At 35.9% G+C, this 21,064-nt stretch overlaps 1 protein-coding gene across 3 annotated transcripts in view; it reads left to right on the top strand.

The window, feature by feature from the left end:
• Positions 1–21,064, top strand: part of Edil3 (EGF like repeats and discoidin domains 3) — a 567,408-nt gene that overhangs the window by 209,911 nt on the left and 336,433 nt on the right. For 2 of the 3 annotated variants that reach the window (XM_055625558.1, XM_055625560.1), the window contains one exon: positions 16,176–16,205. The exons of the other annotated variant lie outside the window; for it this stretch is intronic. In XM_055625558.1, coding sequence (XP_055481533.1) covers positions 16,176–16,205 — 30 coding nt within the window. The remainder of the gene's footprint in view (positions 1–16,175; positions 16,206–21,064) is intronic. 3 annotated transcript variants of the gene reach the window in all.

The following is a 21,064-nucleotide window of genomic DNA, read 5'->3' on the forward strand; positions in this document are numbered from 1 at the left end:
GAATATCAGGAAGCAAAATAGCATATTTGTGCCATGAAAGTGGTTAGGGGAAAGTGATCAAAGAGCTGGCCTCTGAGTTCATGTCAGAGACAGCCACTGTTTTCCTAACTAGGGAACCCACATGGAGACTGAGCTGCCATGGGCTACATATGAGCAGGGGGTCTAGGTTATTTCCATGCTTGGTCCTTGGTTGGTGCATCAGTCTCTGCAGGGTCTACTGGGCTCAGATTATTTACCTCCGCTGATCATCTTGTGGAGCTCCTTTACCCTCAGGGTCCTTCTATCCCCACTTCTTCCATAAGACTCCTGCACTCTGCCCAAAGTTTTTCTGTGAGACTTCCCTCTCGCAACATGGAAGAGGATCTAAGCAGTCATGATGAGACTTGATAAGCTATGGACAGATGGCAAAGAAGAAGAATTCCCTGTTTCAGTGGACTAAGAGAAGAAGATAGGGAGAATGAGGGAAGGAGGGAGAGAGGGTGGGACTGGGAGGAAATGAGGAAGGGGACTACAATCGGGATAAAAAATGAATAAATCGAAAGAATGAAAGAAAGGAAAGAAGGAAGGAGGGAAGGAAAGAAAGAAGGAAGAAAAGAAGGAAGAAAAGAATGAAGAAAGAAATAAAAAGAGGATAGGATGCTATTTTATTTTAAATTTGGTCCAAGGGGAGCTGAGAAATGGAGGATAAACACGAAAAACACAAAAATAAATTAAATTCTGAAGATACCACAGGTAAATCAATATGACCTAGAATATACAATTTTAATAAAAAGTTTGTGTCTATTTTGGAATTGTGAATTTTACCCTATATTTCAACAATACTTGAAAGATAGGTAATCCTGTCCCTTGTTTCAAGAATGTACCTGCCAAATATGCCTCAACCACTTTGTGTCCTGTGCTACACAGACATGGACAATGTGTTAGTTGTACTCCAGCAATGATGTAAACATTGTTGAGATAGAATGTAATCACAGGAAGAAGTTTTAAATATAATATTACCAATTTAATTGTAAACATGCTGTGGAAGACATGCTGATAAGCATAGATTATTGAAAATTTTTATCTATAAAACACGAATTTTTGTATTATGTTTAGTGTTATAGATTCTTCTCTAAGGAACTTCATAAGTAATATGTATGGTTTACATTTTATCGTAATTCTAAAGTAATCTGACATTCTTTAAGAAACATCATTTTCCACAAGAGAAACAGCAGAATCTATCCAAATATCCTACACGAACAGTTAAATATATTATGCTGTTCTCATATAGTCAAAACTGAGAAATTATTCATTATGCCCATACTCACTAAATATAATACAACTATTATTTGGGATGTTGCAAAAAAAAGTTCCACTAAATTGATTCAGAGATTAAAGGCTCTCCCTGCCAAGTCTGATAACCTGTGTTCAATTCCTGGACTCATATTGAGAGGACGATCTACTACAAGTGTTTGTCTGAACTCCGTGTACACGTCATATCATATATGCACATGCATGCAACACAAGTAAATATATACATAAATACGTGTTAATAAAATGTAAAAGCAAAAGTTTTATAGCTATATTTTATTATTTTAGAATCTATTGTATTATATATAGCACATATTATGAAGAAGTGTATGTTCTCATATTTTACTACAATTTCTTTAAAATTTATTCGAGATGCGTTTTAGTTAACTTAGATGATTGAATAAATATAAATATTTTGTTACCTAAGGCAAACAATAACTCACTGTCACAGTATAGTTTCTCCAAGCACACTTAATCCCTAAATCTCAACCAAAATTAACATTTTATATTCAATGATTCTGTGATGTTCTTAAGTGGATGTTGTCACTGAGTTCTGTGCCAATATTGCTGATCTGTCCATTATATTTTTATTTTTTTAAACACATTTGCTTTGTAGATTAGGTCATTTGTCCAGAAATATGGAAATAAACTGAGGTTGAATTGAACAGTCTTACAGAAAGAAAAAAAAATCCAATGAGCAGGAATGTGATTCTGCCAGTCCCACTACTTCCTAAGCCACATACAGCATCTGGGTGCTTTGACCATGGGATGTTCAAGCATAGTGAACGGATAATTTCAAGTCCGTGGAGTTTCTGATCATATTACTTATTCTTACCCTAGGATGATTCACCTTTTCCATATTCAATTTGCCAAATGTTATGACTAGATTAAATCTATTGAAAATGAGTAAGTATCAGAGATAATTTCAGTAACTTCTCACCTGTTTTATTTTTCCTTCAAATTTCTCCTTCTGTTTGGCTATCAGTCCTTTTTGGATACCTTTGGTGTAGCTTCCTCCCATCACAGTACGTGGGTAATGATATTGTAAAAGGGCAAATAAATTTACCAACTTTGTTTCATTTTCTCATTTCTATAATTGGGTAAGTATCTAAAACTATTTACTCACTCCCAATTATAAATGCTATATGAAATTAATATATAAGCAATGCCCTTAAAATAACGATAATGTCCTGCATGGAAAACAAGATGTCAAATTATCATGGCTTCATTTGCTTACTCTTGGCTCTAAGGTGTAGTGTGAAAGGCAGTGGAGAATATAAAGGAAAACCTGCATATTCTGGAGACTATTTTTCACCAGGGAAGTGAATAGATATGGAGTGACATTCACCATGAAGATGGAATCAGTTTAGCTATGGAAAGAAGGGTGACTGGATAAAAAAAAAAAAAAAAAAAACAACAACAACAAAAAAAACCAAAAACATATTTTAGGGCCTTCAGTATATTTAATTGTATATTTCTTTGATATACGATAATATAGCTTAACAGTTTGTTAAGCTTTAATAAAAACTGTAATATGATGTAGGGTACACAAATAGCTCAGCTTTATATCCTTCCATGATTTATGTTTTTTTTTGTAAGTATTATAAATTTTAGTCAATAGGAAAATGATAAAAACAAAGGTTATATTTTGTTTCTTATATTCCTTATTTGGACTTCTTACTATTATGAGAAAAGTCTTAAACTCACTGTTAAAGGTATTAAAATATACCTTTCAGTATATAATTAGTTATAAAACTTCTATGAGTTCTACTACTGCCAAACAGAAAATGCATAGTGAGACTCTTAAAATTAATTTACTCAGTAAAACACTATTCTTTGATGTGTTTTGAGTTTCCTTAAAATTGCAGATTTAATTATTCATAAAACATCAAATGACAGTGTCCTCTGCTTTACAGAAGCTTTTCAGTTTCATGAGGTCCCATTATTGATTGTTGGTCTTAGAGCCTGTGCTGTTGGTGTTCTGTTCAGGAAGTTATCTCCTGTGCCAATGAGTTCAAAGCTCTTCCCCACTTTTTCTTCTAACAGGCTTAGTGTGTCTGGTTTTATGTTGATGTCTTTAATCCACTTGGACTTTAGTTTGGTGCAGGGTGATAATTGTGGATCTCTTTGCATTTTTCTACATGTAGACATCCAGTTAGACAAGCACTCTTTGTTGAAGATGCTATCTTTTTCCATGATATGGTTTGCCATCTTTGTCAAATATCAAGCACCCATGGGTGTGTGGGTTTATTTCTGGGTCTTCTTTTCAAATAAAGTATAAACACACTAAAACTTGAACACCTAAAGAAGTTAAGCAAGAAGGAGGACCCTGGGTAAGATATTCAGTACTCATTCAGAAAGACAAACAGGATAGACATCTGAAGAGGGGGAAAACAGGGAATAGGACAGGAGCCTACCACAGAGGGCCTCTGAAAGACTACCCAGCAGGCTATCAAAACAGATGCTGAGACTCATAGCCAAACTTTGAGCAAAAGATACCCGGAGAGGACAGGAGCTCCACAAGGAGAGCAACAGAACCAAAAGTTCTGGGCCCAGTGGTCTTTTCTGAGACTGATACTCCAACTAAGTACCATGCATGGAGACAACCTAGAACTCCTGCACAGATGTAGCTTATGGCAGCTCAGTATCCAAGTGGGTTCCCTAATAAGAGTCAGAGGGGTTGTCTATGACATTAACTCAGTGGTTGGTTCTTTGACCACTGCACCCTGAGAGGAGGGCAGTGTAGCCTTACCAGGACACAGAGGAAGACAATGCAGCCAGCCTTGATGAGATCTGATAGGCTAGGGTCAGATGGAAGAGGAGGAGGACCTCCCCTCTCAGTGGCCTGGGGTAAGGGCAGGAAAGGAACAGAGGGAGGGAGGACAGAATTGGAAGGGAAGAGGGAGGGGCTACAGCTGGGATACAAAGTGAATAAATGGTAATAAATTTTAAAAATTCTTGGTAAAAAATCAAATGGTCATTAGAATACCCTTTGTCTTTTAAATATACTTTCTTTTCATTCTCACTCCATGATAGAAAATGAAATATAATTATTAAAATAATATGTTTAAACACACACATATACATATATAGAGAGAGATTTGTATAACAAAAACATATATAGAGAGATGATTCTTCACGGCTTTCTTTTTGATCTATTCAGTAATATTGTACAATAAAGCAGTTGAGCTTTATTGAATAACGAAATGACTGAATTAAATGTCTGTTCAACCTTACTGTGTTTTGACATGTAACTTTGAACTTCACTGATGCTTTAAGAACTAGTATAGAAATTGTACCCAGAATGTTCTGCAATTCCTACAATGCAGATTGGACAATCCTAGTTTGTCTGAGGCTTCTTAGGAAGGCTTTGGTGTCTTTGATGTACTTTCAAACAAGCAAGAAGACAGTAACTGAAATTCTGATAGGCTTATTCCTTTTTTCCTTGGGCCAACCACTAAGAACAACAAAAACAAAACAACAACCAAGCATCTTAAGCTTTTCTTTAAACCCTGTGTTAACTCTTTCCTAAAACAACTCCTTGAGTGATATAATGTACATTATTTTATGACTGTATTTAGGTCTGAGATGGTCTGCTTTTCTTTGTCTTATAATGCAGGCACACCACACTTACACAGGACATTAGATAGGCATGAATAATCATGTATAAACATTATCATCAATGTCTGTCTATCACGACTTTTGAATAAAAAATATTTTATAATATTAATGCATATGATTACTTGTGAAATAGCTAATTGCAGAGTTAATTAAATGTTTACAAACACACTTGGTATAGAAACAAAATTTTCCTAAGTCACTATGAGTTGATCAGTATCCATCTAAAAATGCATGATAGTATAATAACTGTCTGATGAAATAATAATAGCTGTCTAAGAAAGCCTAATGAGTTTCTTTACTTGATGTGAAGTCACATTGGCTACAGAATTGTCTGTATTGCTCTAACTATCCAAGTACAAAAGCTCGCTTCACTCTGGAAGTAAAAAGCAAAAGATTTATACTATTTGAAGAGGGGAAAGATGGAAAGAGGATGGGACTGGGAAGGGGTAAGGGAGGGAGCTGCATCTGGGTTAGAAAATGAATACATTAATAATAATAATGATAAATAATAATTTGTAAATGAAAAGTAACTCAGAAGAAAATAACTAAAATTAAGAAGTATTAAAGAGAGAAAAGTATATGGAAGAATTGCTGAAAACACAAAAAGAGAAAGTCCTTCCACTGAAGGAATGTATGTGTTCTGAGTCAGAGATTATTAGTGTAACATACAAACACCGGTGTGAATAGTTACTGTGCTTCTGTGTAACTGAAGAAGAGAGGAAAAAACTATATGGTGGGAGATGCTGAGAAAACAAAGGAGTCTTCCAGAGAATTTCTGCTACTTCTAGCTACTTTCCTACTCCCTAACCATATGCTCAGCTAGTCTATCTTGGAAAGAAATGATTCACTTCAAAATCAAAGAGAAGGTTTATTATATTGATGCATGTTGACAAGTTCTGGGACCCTGAGTTTATATGTAATTCTGGTCTCAACCGCATCAAACAAATTTTATGCAGCCCATTATGTATTTTTTTTTTTAAGAAACACTAGAATTTGATTATGTTTAACCGGAACAGTGTGCTATCCAAACAGTACAGAATGTAGTTTTTCTCAGAAAACTTCATGTTTCATATGATTCACAGTTTCCACTGGATCATCAAGATAGAGTTTCTCTTTCTGCAGTTAGTTAACTGATTTTAAGTTTGAAATGATTGTTTCTTTTTTCTTAGTAATATACACTTTGATAAAATTTTATCTAAGCTATCATAACTATCTGTGTATATTAATATTCCCAACCCATTGAATAATTTATTTTAAAATATTATCAGACTATAACATTTGCTCAACTATGTTCATAGCAGTGTTATTCATAATAGGGAGAATCTGGAAACAACCTAGATGTCCCTCAACTGCAGAATGGACACAGGAATTGTGGTACATTTACATAATGGCATACTACTCAGCAATCTAAAACAAAAAAGGAAATCACAAAAATTGCATGCAAATGGTGGAAACTTGAAAAGATTGTCCTGAGTGGGGTAACCCAGAAGCAGAAAGACACATATGGTATATACTCACTTATAAATTGATATTAGCCATATAATATAGAATAAACATAATAAAATCTATAGCCCTGAAGAAGCTAAACAACAAGGAGGACCCTACGGAAGAGGCTGAACCCTCACTAATAAGGGCAAACAGAACAGACATTGGAAGTAGGAGAAGACAAGGAACAGGACAGGAGCCTTCCACAGCAGGCTTCTGAAAGACTCTATCCACCAGGGTACTGAAGGAAACTAAAAGGTGACTCATAGACAAACTTTGTACAAAGTCCAGGAAACCTTATGGAAGAAGATGAAGATAGAAAGATCTGGAGGGGACAGGAAATCCCCAAGACACCAACAGAACCAAAAAAACCTGGTCTCAAAGGGGGCCTGCAGAGATTGATGCTCCAATCAATGACCATGCATAAGAGGACCTAGACCCCTGCTTGGTTTTCCAAGTGAGTTCCTTAGTAATGGGGGCAGGGGGTATCTCTGGCATGAACTCAGTGGTCAGCTCTTTGGTCACCTCCCCCTGTGGAGTGCAGCCTTGCCAGGCCATAGAGGAAGATGATGCAGCCAGCCCTGATAAGACCTGATAGTCCAGGATCAGATAGAAGTGAAGGAGATCCTGACCTTTTAGTGGCCTAGGGAATGGGTATAGGAGGAAAAAAGGGAGGGTGGATGGGACTGAGAGGAGATGAGGAAGGGACTACAGCTGGGATACAAAGTAAATAAATTGAAATAAATAAGAATATAACTTTTTTAAATTTTATTTTTATATTAATTGAAGTTTATTTACCTTGCATCCCAGCTGTAACCCCCTTCCTCATTCCCTCCCAACTCCTCCCTCCCTCCCTCATCTCCTCCCTGCCCCTCTCCAAGTCCACTGAAAGGCTGTCCTCCTCTCTTTCCATCTTACCCTAGATTATCAGATCTCATCAGGACTGGCTTCAATGTCCTTCTCTGTGGCCTAGCAAGGCTGCTCCTCCCTCGAGGGGGGGAGGTCAAAGAACCAGCCACTGAGTTCATATCAGAGAAAGTCCCTGTTCCCCTTACTAGGGTATTCCACTTTGATACTAAGCTGCCATGGGCTACATCTGAGCAGGGGTTCTAGGTTATATCCAAACATGATCCTTGGAAAAATAGAATTGCAGAGAAACACCTAAAGAAATGCTCAATGTCCTTAGCCATCAGGGAGATGCAAATCAAAATGACCCTCAGATTTCACCTTACACCCATCAGAATGGCTAAGATCAAAAACTCAAGTGACAACACATGCTGGAGAGGTTGTGGAGAAAGAGGAACCCTCCTCCATCGTTGGTGGGAATGTAAACTTGTACAACCACTTTGGAAACCAATCTGGTGCTTTCTTAGACAACTAGGAATAGTGCTTCCTCAAGATCCAGCTATACCACACCTAAGCATATATCCAAAATATGTTCAAGTACACAACAAGGACATTTGTTCAACCATGTTCATAGCAGCTTTATTTGTAATAGCCAGAAGCTGGAAAAAAAACAAAAACAGATGTCCCTCAAAGGAGGAATGAATATAGAAATTGTGGTACTTTACACAATGGAATACTATTCAGCAATTAAAAACAAGGAAATCATGAAATTTGCAGACAAATTGTGGGATCTGGAAAAGAGCATCCCAAGTGAGGTATCCCAGAATATAACTTTAAATATGGAAATAATTGCATAGACAGTTTTAGCTTGTAAAATATTTTGTTTAAAACTTAATTTCATAAATATCTAATAAATAACTTTAAGTTGCTTAGATTCCAAGTATAAAATAGATTACATTAGAATATGTATTTTTAGTCAGACTTCTTGTACAAATAACATGAATTATGATTTTAGGTGTTTGATAACTCGCTAGGTTACTATAGGCTTCCTTGTCAATAAACAAATGAGAGAAAGATCATGAATGATAAATTTACAGACAATTTCTCAGAAAAATGGGGACACTTTCCTATCAACCCCTCATTGATGTTGCCAAACTGTACTAGATTTATCCCTCTGTATTTGAGGATTTCACTCAGGAGATTCAACAGGTATCAGAAGATAATTTGCTTCTGCATTGAACAAGAAGATACTTTGATTCTTGACATTATTTTCTAAGCAGAATGGTATAATGGTATAACAACTATTTGCATATAATTTGTAATACAATTGATATTATATGTAGTCTAGAAATCACTGAAGAATAAGCATTTTATGTAGACCCTGTGCCATTATATATGACAGACTTGAGGATCTGAAACAATCCCTGTGCATAGTAAGGGACATTTCTGTCCCTAGAAAAATGACTGTGGCCAACAAAAAAAGCAGATTTTTTTTCTAGGCAAATTTAATCCAAATTTAGTGTAATTTTCCTCCAAATTCAGTAATATAGATACCTAACAAATCTGAAAAAGAGGATCACAATACATATGTCCGAGTTTATTTTACTGTTTTATTCTTTTTCCCTGCTTCTAACTTTTTACAATACTTCCACCAACTGGACCCATGGCTTTTTTCCTGTTAATCAAACTTTGATGGGCCAGAGCCATACTTTTTGAAATGTAATATTTATAACAATAATGTGTGGAGCTTTTTAAAAATGCTGTAGCCTGGCATTATATCCAAAATTCAAATTCAAGTTCAAAATATGTGTAAAATGTCAAACCATTTCCATAAACACCCAGGGAGTATTCTACGTTTGACCAAAGAATCATACTTAACTCAATACAACTAAGTATGTCCAATGTTTGTTAGTGTCTGTTTTCTAACATCTCACGAATTTCAGTGGATCTAGGAGTTCACTTGAGTAATAATTATTTTATCAGATATTTTGCTTGGTGTCTCTGCAGTTATTTCCAGAACTTAACAAGACTACCTAGAGTCAGAAAAACACCTTTATTAACCACTGATTTCATGACTCCAAGAAGCAAATGGGGAGAATAGGAGTCAAATGGATAGAATGGCAGTATTTTCTGTAACCCAAGTTCCTTGGAAAAACCATTATTTGGTCTGGTGATACAAACATTTATTCTGAGACTTGAGTTTCCACCTAATAATAATTTTTAATTTTTTGCTTGGTGATATAATCTATGCAGAGGCTTTTCCACACAACTAAATAACTACTAATTAGTCAAATAAACTAATTCCAATACTTAACCTTACATATCTGCCTTGGTGAACATATGTATACTTAATGATTTCTAAATATTATGAAAAAGCAAGGCAGATGTTTCACAGAAATAAAACCCTGTACAATACTCTACTCCTGGTAATTCTATATTGTCCACATGTAAAGAGGCTCTAAGGTGTAACAAGGAGATGGGAATTCATTAGTTTTAAAATCAAACCAACTACAACAACCACAATAACTAAATTTATACTTGCCTTTGGGAACTTCATGGAGTCATTGAAATATCTTTCCTTACATATTTACAACAGAGTTAAACTCTTGGTAATTCTACGACTTCGTTCTTGGATATCCTTTCCTTTTTGTGTTTTATATGCCTTATAGTGGGCTCACACTCTTCCATTTATACCCTTTTACTTTAAGAGATATGAAGAACTTCCCCCAAATGGGCTTATCATGTAGCTCCAATGTTAGATTTTTTTTTTCATTTCATTTCTACTTAAGCTTAAGACCAGTTGACATTATAAAGTATTTGGTAAGTTCTCAATTCATGTCCAAACTTGTAAATGGTGGTGAAAATTTTAAATAAACCTTGTCATTTGTTTTTCTCCTTTTACTGAGAAGGTAACAAATAAGCCTTCCCTGTACAATAAGGTATAATGAAAGAGTACAGTTTTAGAGTCTAAGTTTTGTCATTTAGAATTCAAATAGACAGTTTTTAGACAAATTTTGGAGTTGGTCAGAATATTGGTAACTTCATTAATCTTCAGTTTTTAATTTACCTTATAAATTAAAATAGTTTACACATGCAAAATGAATAGCCACAAGTATATTATCTTTTATCCATTTGAGTCTGCAGATATTTTCAGTGGCCCATATAAGTAAGCATTTCTGCCAGCCTCTTTGACATTTTCCTACCTGCTAAGGAATTAGGAAGTTAACAACAACCTCCCTCTGTGAATGTGTTATGATAGATTTTGGGCATGATTAAGCAGCAAATAGCTTTTTATATATTTATATTCTCAATGTCATGTTTGCCAACCATGTTTGCTCTCTCCATTTCTTTATGTGCCAAAGAGGCAAGCCAAAATGGGAGAGGAAAGTACTGTAGAGACACAAAGTAAGCTTTGTTTCAAGAGTACCCTGTGGAGTTGGTATTTTAATGGAAAGAGTAGAGAATATTTCCTGGCTATACAGGATACACTGATTAACAAGTCAGCTGGGGACAAAGCTACATTATAAGCCATTCAGCTTAATAATTGTTTGTTTTAAAATATCACGAATCAAGTGAAGCAGTATCAGCTTTCAACATCTTATTTAACTGTAATATTCTAGGCAAATTTTTCTAATGCACAGAGCAGACATGCCTCCACCCAGGATGTGTGTGGGGATGAAAGGTGAATAGGACTATTGTATACCTAAACCTCACAAAGACTCAACAAAGAAAGAGAATTTCAGGCCAATCTCCCTTATGAACATTGATGCAAAAATACTTAACAAACTACTTGCAAACCGGATCCAAGAACACATCAAAGATATTATCCACTATGACCAAGTAGGCTTCATCCCAGGTATGCAGGGGTGGTTCAATATACGGAAATCCATCAATGTGATCCACCATATTAACAAACTGAAAGAAAAAAACCACATGATAATCTCCCTAGATGCTGAAAAAGCATTTGACAAAATCCAACATCCATTCCTGTTTAAAGTACTGGAGAGATCAGGGATACAAGGCACATATCTAAACATAGTAAAGGCGATATACAGCAAGCCTATAGCCAACATCAAACTGAACGGAGAGAAACTTAAAGCAATCCCACTGAAATCAGGGACAAGACAAGGCTGCCCACGTTCTCCATATCTCTTCAACATAGTGCTGGAAGTCCTTGCTAGAGCAATAAGACAGTCGAAGGAGATCAAGGGGATACAGATGGGAAAGGAAGAAGTCAAATTATCACTATTTGCAGATGATATGATAGTATACATGAGTGACCCCAAAAACTGTACCAGGGAACTCCTATAGCTGATAAACACCTTCAGCAAAGTGGCCGGATACAAAATTAACCCAAAAAAATCAGTAGCACTCCTGTATACAAAAGACAAAAGGCTGAGAAAGAAATTAGAGAAACAACACCATTCACAATAGCCACAAATGACATAAAGTACCTTGGTGTAACCCTAACCAAGCAAGTCAAAGACTTGTATGAAAAAAATTTCAAGTCTCTGAAGAAAGAATTAGAGGAAGATATGAGAAGATGGAAAGATCTCCCATGCTCATGGCTTGGCAGGATTAACATAGTAAAAATGGCCATCTTACCAAAAGCAATCTACAGATTTAATGCAATTCCCATCAACTTGCCAACACAATTCTTTACAGACCTGGAAAGAAAAATTCTCAACTTCGTATGGAATAACAAGAAACCCAGAATTGCTAAAACAATCCTCTACAATAAAAGATCTTCTGGAGGTATCTCCATCCCTGATCTCAAGCTGTACTATAGAGCAACAGTTATAAAAACTGCATAGTACTGGCATAGAAACAGAATGGTGGATCAATGGAATCGAACAGAAGACCCAGAAATAAACCCACACACTTACGGACACCTGATTTTTGACAAAGATGCCAAAACCATACAATGGAAAAAAGATAGCATCTTCAACAAATGGTGCTGGTCCAACTGGATGTCTACATGTAGAAAAATGAAAATATATCCATACTTATCACCCTGCACAAAACTGAAGTCCAAGAGGATGAAAGACCTCAACATAAAACCAGACACATTATATCGGCTAGAAAAAAAAGTGGGGAATACCCTAGAATTCATTGGTACAGGAGAAAACTTCCTGAACAGAACACCAACAGCACAGGCTCTAAGAGCAACAATCAATAAATGGGACCTCATGAAACCGAAAAGCTTCTGTAAAGCAAAGGACACCATCATCAAAACAAAGCGACTGCCTACAGATTGGGAAAGAATCTTCACCAACCCTTTATCTGACAGAGGACTCATATCCAATATATATAAAGAACTAAACAAGCTGAAAAGCAACAAACCAAGTAATCCACTTAAAAAATGGGGAACAGAGCTAAAGAGAGAATTCTCTGCAGAGGAATATCGAATGGCAGAGAAGCACTTAAAGAAATGCTCAACCTCATTAGCCATTAGGGAAATGCAAATCAAAACAACCCTGAGATTTCACCTTACACCCATCAGAATGGCCAAGATGAAAAACTCAAGGGACAACACATGCTGGAGAGGTTGTGGAGAAAGGGGAACTCTTCTCCACTGCTGGTGGGAATGTAAACTGGTACAACCACTCTGGAAATCAATCTGGCGCTTTCTCAGACAACTAGGAATAGCGCTTCCTCAAGATCCAGCCATACCACTCCTAGGCATATACCCAAAAGAGGCGCAAGTACACAAAAAGGACATTTGCTCAACCATGTTTGTAGCAGCTTTATTTGTAATACCCAGAAGCTGGAAACAACCCAATTGCCCCTCAATTGAAGAATGGATGCAGAAACTGTGGTACATCTATACAATGGAGTATTACTCAGCAATGAAAAATAAGGAAATCATGAAATTTGCAGGTAAATGGTGGGACCTGGAAAGGATCATCCTGAGTGAGTTGTCCCAGAAGCAAAAAGACACGCATGGAATATACTCACTCATATAAACATACAACATAGAATAAACCCACTAAAATCTGTACATCTAAACAAACTAAGCAAAAGAGAGGAGCCTAACTAAAATGTTCAATCCCCATCCTGAAAGGCAAAGAGGATGGACATCAGAAGAAAAAGAAAATAGGAAACAACCTTGGAACCTGCTACAGAGGGCCTCCGAAAGCCAGAAGGAAACAGGAAACAACCTTGAAACCTACCACAGAGGGCCTCTGAAAGCTTCTGCAGTATAGACTCAAAGCAGATGCTGAGCCTGATGGCCAACTGATGGGCAGAGTGAATGTAATTTTATGTAAGAATTGGGAAATAGTAAGAGCTGGAGGGGACGGGAACTCCACAAGGAGAGCAACAGAACAAGATAATTTGAACACAGGAAACTTCCCAGAAAATCATACTCCAACCAAGGACTATTCGTGGAGATGACCTGGAACCCCTGCACAGGTGTAGCCCATGTCAGTTCAGTGTCCAAGTGGGAAGAGGGACTGCCTCTGACATAATCTGATTGGCCTGTTCGTTGATCACTTCCCCCTGAGGGGGGAGCAGCCTTACCAGGCCACAGTAGAGGACAATGCAGCCATTTTTGATGAGAACTGATAGACTAAGATCAGAAAGAAGAGGAGAACCTCCCCTATCAGTGGACTTGGGGAGTGACATGCATGCAGAAAGGGGAGGGAGGGTGGGATCTGGAGGGGAGGAGGGAGGGGCTTATGGGGGGATACAAAATGAATAAAGTGTAATTAATAAAAAATTTAAAAAAAAATTAAATACTCTACTAGGCTGAAAAAAAAAAAAGAAATTGTGAAGCTACTCGTGTTAGTTCTGCTTTTCCCTCTTATAATTAGTATGTTCCCTCCCAACATACACACAACAGAAGGTTATTGCTTTGAAGTTTTTCTGCTCTAAAACACCTCCATATTCAAAGCAAGAATCAGCATGAGTCATACTTTAATGAGTTATAGTTTATGTTACCACCAAGTAATATTACACAGTAATATTTCTATCCTGCTACAAATTAGTACCATTTAAAAGGATTCCAAGTAATTAGTTTGACAAGAAGCCCAGACGTTGGATCCAGGCTTGTAAAACACTGCAGCGTGATTTTTTTTTTTTTTTCATATTACTGTCTCTGATTTTATACTACCCACGTTTATCCCTATGTGGGCAGCAGAATACATAAGCAAATTACCTGGAGCTGTCCTTTAAGAATTCCATCTATAAATCTGGGCGGCATGGTTCATACACATATTTCCTAAATTACGACAGGGGCTTTGGAAGTATTATCACTTCAAGTCTGTGAGTTCAAGGCTAATTTGCACTACATAGATTTCCATGTCATCCTGGAGTAAGTTGAGACCTTGTCTCAACAAACCGATAAAACATATCTCTATACCCTCATTACATAATCATCTATCATTACTGAATCCTGAGGAGTGTGTGGAACATTTCAGTGACTAAATGTATATGCCAGAGTGTTTTGGATAGAAGAATGCATAAGAGAAGGACAGAAAAGAGATTAAGATAGGGTTTGCCAAAAGTCTTCTTCATGTTTAGAAAAAGTCAATGTGATTTTGAATCAGTGGGATTCAATAATCATGTTCTATCACACAGAACACAACTTTTGCTGTTGACAATGACTTTTAATTGAATAAAAAACAGAAACTGAATTATTTATATGTGATATAGCTAATATTTTAAAAAAAACTGTTAAAAATTACGTGAAATATCTAAAGTCAACTAGGACAAAAAAATAGGCCTGTGTAATTAACACATGCATTAAATAATGTGCATATTTTATTTAAATTTTTTATAATTCTTATAATGCTTAGGAGTGGAAAGCTGGATCATTAGCTAACACTATTCCTAATTCTCTGAGAAAGCACCAGATTGATTCCCAAGGTGATTGTACAAGTTTACATTCCCACCAGCAATGAAGGAGGGTTCCCCTTTCTCTACATCTTCTCCAGCATGTGTTGTCACATGAGGTTTTGATCTTAGCCATTCTCATCAGTTTAAGATGGATTCTCAGAGTTGTTTTGGTTTGCATCTACCTGATGACTAAGAACATTGAATATTTCTTTAAGTGTTTCTCAGCAATTGGATATTCCTCTATTGAGAATTTTCCCTTTAGCTCTGTACCCCATTTTTAATTGGATTACTTGGTTTGATGGTGTTTAACTTCTTGAGTTCTTTATATATTCTGGATATTAACCCTCTGTCAGATAAAGGGTTGGTGAAGATTCTTTTCCCAATCTGTAGGCTGTCATTTTGTTCTGATGACAGTGTTCTTTGCTTTACAGAAGATTTTCAGTTTCATGAGGTCCCACTTATTGATTGTTGATCTTAAAGCCTGTGCTGTTTGTGTTCGGTTCAGGAATTAGTCTCTTGTGCTAATGAGTTCCAGGCTCTTCCCATAGACTGTTACCCCAACCAAGGACCATGCATCGAGAAGTCCTAAAACCCTGTTCAGATGTAGCCCGTAGACTCATTCTCCCAGTGGGTTCCAAGTAAAGGAAACTGGAGTGCAGTCTTGCCAGGCCACAGAGGAAGACAATGCAACCAGTCCTCCTGAGACATGATAGGCTAGGGTCAGGTAGAAGTGGCCTCCCTATCAGTGGACCAGGGAAGGGGCAAAGGGACAGAAGAGGGAGGGAGGGTGGAATTTGGAGGAGATGAGGGAAGGTGCTACAACCAGGATTCAAAGTGAATAAACTGTAATACATGATAATAAAAAATAAAATCATAATAATACAAAAAATTACAATTATTTATAAGTAAATTCCATTTGACAAAGAAAAATTTCTAGTATATTCCACAAGTCATTGACTTGTAGTGATTGTTTGAAATACGAAATATATTAATTGATTTTTTTCTCTTTCTCTCTCCTCCCTTTATGCAACCACTGCCCATTTCATACTCTTTTTTTTTTTTTTGTCCACTCCATCTCCTTCCCTTTAATATAGCATCAGATGAAGAAGAGCCTACTTCAGGAGGTAATTTTCCTATATTAGAAAGATTTGTTTTCTTATTTAACTTAACACCTTAGTAATGGAAAGTTGAATTGGAGATATAGCTCAGAAACAGACTATTTGCCTAGGTCTAGATTCAATCTACTGTGGCATCCATAGCCTCCCAAAATAATTTTTAAGTCAAAAATTATGGTGTATCCCTCTAGTTTCCAGTCTTAGGAGTCTGATACAGGAAATCATAATTTCCAGAGCCGTCTGCCATACTCAGCAAATTTCTGGTCTGCCTGCACTGCTTATTAAAATTCTGTCTTCAAACAAACAACTGAACAAACAAAAAGGGAAGGCTCAAGTTTTTGAAGTATATTTTGTTCATATTGCAAGCAGAAAATAAATGTTTTATTTACATTTTTGAAAACTTTGTTCTGCAATATTTTAATTAATTAATTAAATTTTATTTATTACAATTTACTCACTTTGTATCCCAGCTGTAGCCCTGTCCCTCATCCCCTTCCAATCCCACTTTCCTTTCCTCTTCTCCTCCTTTGCCCCACCCCAGTCCATTGATAAGGGAGGTCCTTCTCCCCTTCCATCTGATCCCAGCCTGTCAGCTCTCATCAGGACTGGCTGCATTGTCTATTTCATAGGCAGCTATATTAAGCTAATTTGAATCATGTTGTCCCAGAAAACTGAATGAAAAAATAAAATAATCACAAATAACTGAACAAAGGAAATCATAGCAACATCAACATTGAAGAATATGGAAACATAGACAATTACAGTATTGAAAAATGTTTAAAAATAATGAAGGTAGAATATTTCCATTAAATTCAAAAGGAGGAAAAAAATAAATTATTTCTGAAATACATTTTTGTGATAATATATTGTATTATCAAATATATCTGCAATATCAGGCATGATATTCAAGTTTAAGAATAAAAATTATGTGATTGGCTAAGTCATATATTTAAAGTTTTTCAATATCCATAATTTTATTGTAATGATCTTTCAACCTCATAGCATGACTTTTTTCTCATTCAACTAACTCATTTTTTTAAACACGGGGTAAGTCCTTAAGTCACAAGCACAGAAAGTGCCTATGTCTGTGTTTGTAGGAGTGAATATGGGCTTCTCAACATGTTTGCGGGAGTCTGAGGGAGACCATGGAGAACCAGTAGGAGTAGAGAACGTAATTCCATGAAAAGGCTGTGGAGGACATCTTTTTAAAGTAGGAAGACGCTGAATGGTCAGCTCCAACCAATAACTAGGGAACAGAATGGAATGAACAAGCAGAAGTCATGGGATGAGCAAGAAATTGGACAAGCCACTCTAAACAGCACTGCTTTTACAGACAGAAACTTCTTCAGCCAATGAATAAATTGTTCTTCTCTTTAATATTTTTAATGTTTAAATTATCGTGGCACAAAAGTCTGGCTAACACTAGGTTCAGTTGGAGCTCATATATGAGATACAATCAACTCAAATCATAAAACAACATAAAAAATATTTTTAACAAGCATGGCATCATGACTTCTACTTTTTTGTTAACCTAGGTAAGGGTAATTTTTCTTCAGAACAGAGAAATAGATCAGACTAACACGGATTATGACAAAATATTTAATTTATAAATTTCTTGATAAATTACAATTATACATGAACATTGTATCATATGACAACTGTCCTAAATTATCTCAACAGATTTTCAGATGAACCCATAACTGATGTTTAACTTTCGTATTGATCAAACTACTCTATCCTAATTTGGATGAGAGAAAGAAACGCTTGTGTTTTTCCTACTCCACTTGGCATTGATACTTGCTCTTCTGCCAGTAGAACTAATACGGCTGAGTAGCAGATTCATAGTTGTTGAGCCTCTTCTGCTTAATTTTTAATTTTGTTTAAACTTAACTTCACAACTTTGCATTTTAGAGCTTTCTGTAAAGATGCCTTCTTTTTCCCAAACCACAGTTTTATTTATCTTTGGATAGTAATCCTTTCCAGGTTCTCCATTTTCTAAGCCCAGTTACACATAACTTCTTCTGACACATCACAATTTGAAATTGCTGTTCTCCAAGCTTCTAATTCCACTGCAAAATATATTTGCCTTTGACACATAAGAATTAATAATAACCCAGGGTTAACTATATTTAACTTATTCATTGTTTATTTTTTTTGTTTTTAGAATAGATTCTTGTGAGAAAAAGTGAAGCCAGATATGTTCTTCTATGAATGTTGAAGAGTTTATAAGTTATATATATATATATTTGCTTTCATATATGTATATATGATGTGCTCTTGTATGTTTCTAATGTATACTTTAATAGTCTATAGGACTTATGCTGTGTAGAAAAGCTGTAGATGTTCCTGCTATAAAACTGAGATAAGAAAGTGTTTACTTTTTCCCTTTCTCCAACTTCAGCCAATGCCTTACTAATCTCTATTGTACTCATTTTTCTATGTCTACAAAAACTTTAATTTCATATATAAGTTACAGGATGTATGTAGATGGAGAATTACCCATATTGTTAAGGATCTCAAAATTCTTTTCTTAAGGATGAATAATGCTCCACTGTATGTATTAATACGTGTGGTAATTCCCTTTTCTACTTTTCTCTTTTTATTGATATTTGTATTCTTCACAATTTATTCATTATATATCCTGATTGAAACCCCCTCCCTCAACTTTCCCCAGTCCCATTCCCACCCTCTCTTCCCCTCATCCCTTCCCCTACTCCACTGAAAGGGGGAGTTCTCCACTATTGCCATCTGTCCAAACTTGCCAAGTCTCATCAGGACTTCCTTGGTCCTCCTTCTCAGTGTCCTGGCAAGACTGTATAGTATCATATAGGACATATTATATAAGATGAACATACTAAAATCTGTACACCTAAAGAAGCTAAGCAAGAAAGAGGCTCCATGTTAAGATGATCAATCCTCACTCAGAAAGGCAAACGGGATGGAGATCAGAAGATGGAGAAAACAGGGAACAGGATAGGAGCCTACCACCCAGGGCCTCTGAAAGACTCTACCCAGCAGTGTATCAGAGCAGATGCTGAGCCTCATCACCAAATTTTGGGCAGAGTGCAGGGAATCTTAGGAAAGAAGGGGGAGATAGAAAGACCTGGAGGGGACAGGAGCAATGGCCTCCATTTGTTTGTTCGTTTCCTCTTTATGTACCTTGAATAACTGCATAATCATAGATTTAAGATCATTTCCTGTGTTTCAGCTGCATTATAGTATCTATTGATTTGGGGGGATTATGGTGAAGCCATGATGTACTGGTATGGATATTAGATTTCTGTTAATTTCTTTAACAGACTATTAATTTCTTTCTTCCACTGGAAACTTGTACTGTATTCTCTGGTGCCATGGAGGCTAAAAGGAAGAAGACTTTAAGGTTAGATCCAGCTTGAAAACTCAGAGTCCTATGACCTAAGTGTGCACTCTCTTCAGCAATAGGAGTATATCATCAATATCTGAGAAGCAACTAAAAGCAAGAGTTTCTTTTAAGGGTCTCTTTGACTATATTAACCAGTGATTATGAAGGATATTTCCCCTGCCTAGTATTAGGATTTTTGTTAGTATATATAAGCTTATATAATATGTAAACACTATATATTATATAATATCTAAAATATTATATTATAATGTTATGTTATATTATATAATGTATAATATATAATATGTAGTTATAATTACATAACTATACAATTATATAGTTATACTATATTATATAAGTATAATTATATAGTTATATATAATTTTAATGATATGTATATTACTTAAACATATATTATACTTACAAAGTATAATATATATTAAAATATATGTATATGCACATATATGCATGCATCTACCAGTAGGTTAAGACACATGGAGAAGGTAGGAGTGACAAATAACCCCAAGAATCTTTAATAAAAATCTCAAAGAATCTTATTATTTTAACTTTTTCCTTGAAAGAATTTGGGGCAAAAAAGAGAAATATATTTGTTCAAAGACATCTTCATGCTAGAATTCATTAAGTTTAATGATTTATTCTACATTTACTGTTAACTTTATACATCTAGTAATAAATTTAAATAAAATGTCTATTATTTAATGTAGAGCTGTTTAAAACATTGTTGTTTTTTAAGATTGCATAGAAGCTCTTCATAAAAAAATGTACAGTAAGTTCTCAGAAATAAAAATAAGGAATAGGACTGTAGCACATACTAGGTTAGAATTCTTACCATATTTTGGTGACTATTCTTAGATATTGTGACAATGGCCTTATAATGAATCCTTGTACTGTTTTAGCTGTTAAATTAGGGACTGAATATGTTGGAGTTAATGTGTAAATACTCAGATATTAGAAAAAGAAAATAAAAGCAAGAATGGTTAAAGTATAAGTGGATGGCATGTTTTAACATTCTGTGTTTTGTGTACTGTTTTTAGAGAAACCACTGACATGCCAGATTCAAACTGTGTTCCTAAAAATCTGTAGCCATCCCTTGTTTGCTAGCCTCTAACCTCTAATACTGACTTTCTTTAATTACTTTGGTTTGTATCATCCAAGAAATTCTGTGTTTCTAGACACTTTGTTAAAATGTGATCGAAAGATGAATCTGTTGATACACGTTCAAAGTTTAATTAATTAATTAATTAAGTAATTCACTTTACCTCCCAATAATAGTCCCCTCCCTCCTCTCATCCTGGTCCCACCCTCTCCCCTTCTTCCCCCATCAACCCTCTCCTGTTCCTCAGAGAACTGTAGCCTCCCATTACCAACCCACACAGTTCACCAAGTCACATAAGGACTGAGTATATCCTCTTCCCTTGTGACCTAGAAAGGCAGGCTAGCCAGGGGGAAGTGATCAAAAAGCAGGCAACAGAGTACATGTCAGAGA

The sequence above is a fragment of the Psammomys obesus genome, unplaced genomic scaffold (genome assembly GCF_907164565.1).
Source record: "Psammomys obesus unplaced genomic scaffold, mPsaObe1.curated_primary_1811, whole genome shotgun sequence".
In the NCBI taxonomy this organism is placed as follows: Eukaryota; Metazoa; Chordata; class Mammalia; order Rodentia; family Muridae; genus Psammomys; species Psammomys obesus.